Here is a 2,799-nt window from a genome sequence, read left to right on the forward strand (position 1 = left end):
TTGGCCAGCTTACCCAGTGCATTGTGATTGGCCGAACACCGCAAGCACTCGTCAGAAATGTAATGCCCCTTACCATAATCGTGAGCTTCATCTTTCAAAATAAATGTAAAGACAGAGCCTGAAAGGGGAACAGAGTCTTTCATGACAGACAGTGATGAAGCTGGTATGTGTGCAGTACACAAGCCACGGTTAAGACCGCTGACTCCACTGTGATCTCTCTCTCAGTCACACACACACGCACGCACACACACGATGCGCAAAACTCCGCATTTGAACAGTCAATAGCAAATACTTAACCTAATAACAAAACAGTAGCTGATTCAGAAGCGCCAGATTGTCATAGCAAAGTCAGAATTCCCTCCTCTCCTAGGTTCACGAAACGGTCGTCCATAAAATGCATTGCTGTTCTGTTATAAGTAATCTTAAAGATTCCTAAATGCATCTACTTTCAGAAGGTCAAATATAGTGCTTTTGCTTTCGCCTAAAAACACCCAGCGTCTCCCTGACATGGCTGCTTCAACACTAACTGCGGTTACTGAAACCACGCCTTCTTTCTTTGCGTGCACATTTGGGCGCATTATGCAAATATTTCCACATAGTGAGGTAGATATGTGGGGGCGTGTTAGAACGAGCCGTTTTAGGTAGGCGTGGTTGACTCTTAACTTTTATAAAGAATATCTCTTTGGTTTTGAGACTTTAGTCTTTGCAACTTCAGGGATCTTATCTATGCACAATCAGCTTGTAACACTCCAAAGAGAAAGGAAAACTTGAAATCGCATCATATGACCCCTTTGAAATTATGTACTGGAACGAATGAATGACGTGATTATGTGAATTTGAATCATTAGTAATACTACAGCCTAAACCTCACTAAAACTAATTATTTGGACACACTTAACTATGGTTAACATGAACTATTATAGCAATAAGTGATATATTACATTGATGTTAATTTAAACGTACCGATATATTTTGACGTTGTTAACATTAATTCATAATTATAGCATTTATTAGTTAACGATAGCAGATACATTAACAAATGTTGTCCTAACTACAAAGTAATATGTTATCATCTTTATTTCTTAACCTCTAACAGGCATTTTTACAGTGAGTGAAAGCTTCCCGCTGCTTGATCAGTGCATTGCATTCTCACTTTGTCCTGTTCGATCTTCTGCTTGAGGCTGTTGATTGTCATGTTGGATGAACACACACTCTGCTGTAAAGCACTGACCTCATCGCTCTGCACACACACACACACACACAGCAGATACATCAGAACCAAAACGACTTCTAGAAGTCATGCAACACAGCATCAGAACATTTTCATGCAAATTACAAAAGAACTGTGAGCAGACACGCATACCTGTTGCTGGTTTTTGTTTGTCAGCTCAGAAATGTGTTTCTTCAGTGAGGCATTCTCTTCTACAGACTGCACAAGCTCTCTGTAATACACACTCAACTTCAACACGTCTATAGGTGCATATGCTTTTACTACGGTGGCCGTAAAGTACAAAGCAAATCACAATTCTGAAAACAAAACAACAAATTACAAACGCAAATGCAAGTCTAAAAAACAAAATAACAATTCAGAAAGCACAACAACAATTCAGAAAACATTATAACTAGGGATGCACCGATATGAAAATTTTGGCCGATAACGAGGGGTTGTATATTTACATTTAGTTAAAAGTGGCTGTTAAACATCAGTTTCAGTGGCGCAGATGGCTAAGCGCTTGCCCTTGGCTTTTTGACCGATCGACCCGGGTTCGATCCCACCTTTTGCTTCAGACAAACCGGAAGAGGTAGGTATAGTTTGAGACAGCCCATTGGTTTGGGATTACTCACCGCTGACTGGAGGAGACATCTGTCAATCAACTTATACAGGAAGAACCAGCCGAAGAACAGCAGAGTCATGGTAGAAAGTTCGAAGATGGTAGTAAAGTAGCTCAGTTTAAATGTATTGTATTAATTGCCCTTACTCTGGAATAAAAAATAGGGGTTGTATATTTACATTTAGTTAAAAGTGGCTGTTAAACATCAGTTTCAGTGGCGCAGATGGCTAAGCGCTTGCCCTTGGCTTTTTGACCGATCGACCCGGGTTCGATCCCACCTTTTGCTGAACTTTTTTTTTCTCCCTTTTCAAATCTCGTATTAGCAATAGATTCTATTTACACTACATTAAAATAGCAGGATTTCTACTATCAAGTATACTACTTGTTGCAATTAGTGGCAATTATCTGCACTTCAGTATTGTAGTACATTATAAAACAGTATGCAATAATAACGTATTGAGTGTAAATTATAATTTTAATTATTAAATGGATGCCACCTTATTTGTACAATAAAGCCCTCCCTACACCTACCCTAACCCTACCCCATACTTTATTTTCAACTTTTTTATTATTTCCTTAATTTTAATTGAAAATAAATGCCTTCACGATGTGATACGAGATTTGAAAAGGGAGAAAAAAAAAGTTCGGCAAAAGGCGGGATCGAACCCGGGTCGATCGCGTCAAAATGCCAACGACTAGCGCTTATCCATCTGCGCCACTGGAGCTGATGTATTACAACCACTTTTAACTAAATGTAAATATACACTCCGTGTTTTTGGATTGACAGATGTCTCGTCCAGTCAGCGGTGAGTAATCCCAAACCAATGGCGCTGTCTCAAACTATACCTACCTTTTCCGGTTTGTCGTCGTGTTTTCTGACTTGTTAATTTGTCGTTGTGCTTTCTGACTTATTTTGTTTTCAAATTTGTCATTGTGTTTTCTGACTTGTTATAATGTTTTCTGAATT

The 2,799-nt window shown here is 39.0% G+C and overlaps 1 protein-coding gene across 1 annotated transcript in view; it reads right to left on the reverse strand.

The window, feature by feature from the left end:
• Positions 1 to 2,799, reverse strand: part of kif15 (kinesin family member 15) — a 28,946-nt gene that overhangs the window by 12,896 nt on the left and 13,251 nt on the right. The window contains exons 19-20 of the mRNA XM_016238543.1: positions 1,364 to 1,442; positions 1,154 to 1,240 (exon numbers count right to left, since the gene is read on the reverse strand). Of these exons, the coding sequence (XP_016094029.1) occupies positions 1,154 to 1,240; positions 1,364 to 1,442 (166 nt within the window). The remainder of the gene's footprint in view (positions 1 to 1,153; positions 1,241 to 1,363; positions 1,443 to 2,799) is intronic.

Source organism: Sinocyclocheilus grahami, unplaced genomic scaffold (assembly GCF_001515645.1).
Source record: "Sinocyclocheilus grahami isolate Dianchi unplaced genomic scaffold, SAMN03320097.WGS_v1.1 scaffold543.1, whole genome shotgun sequence".
Classification (NCBI taxonomy): domain Eukaryota; kingdom Metazoa; phylum Chordata; class Actinopteri; order Cypriniformes; family Cyprinidae; genus Sinocyclocheilus; species Sinocyclocheilus grahami.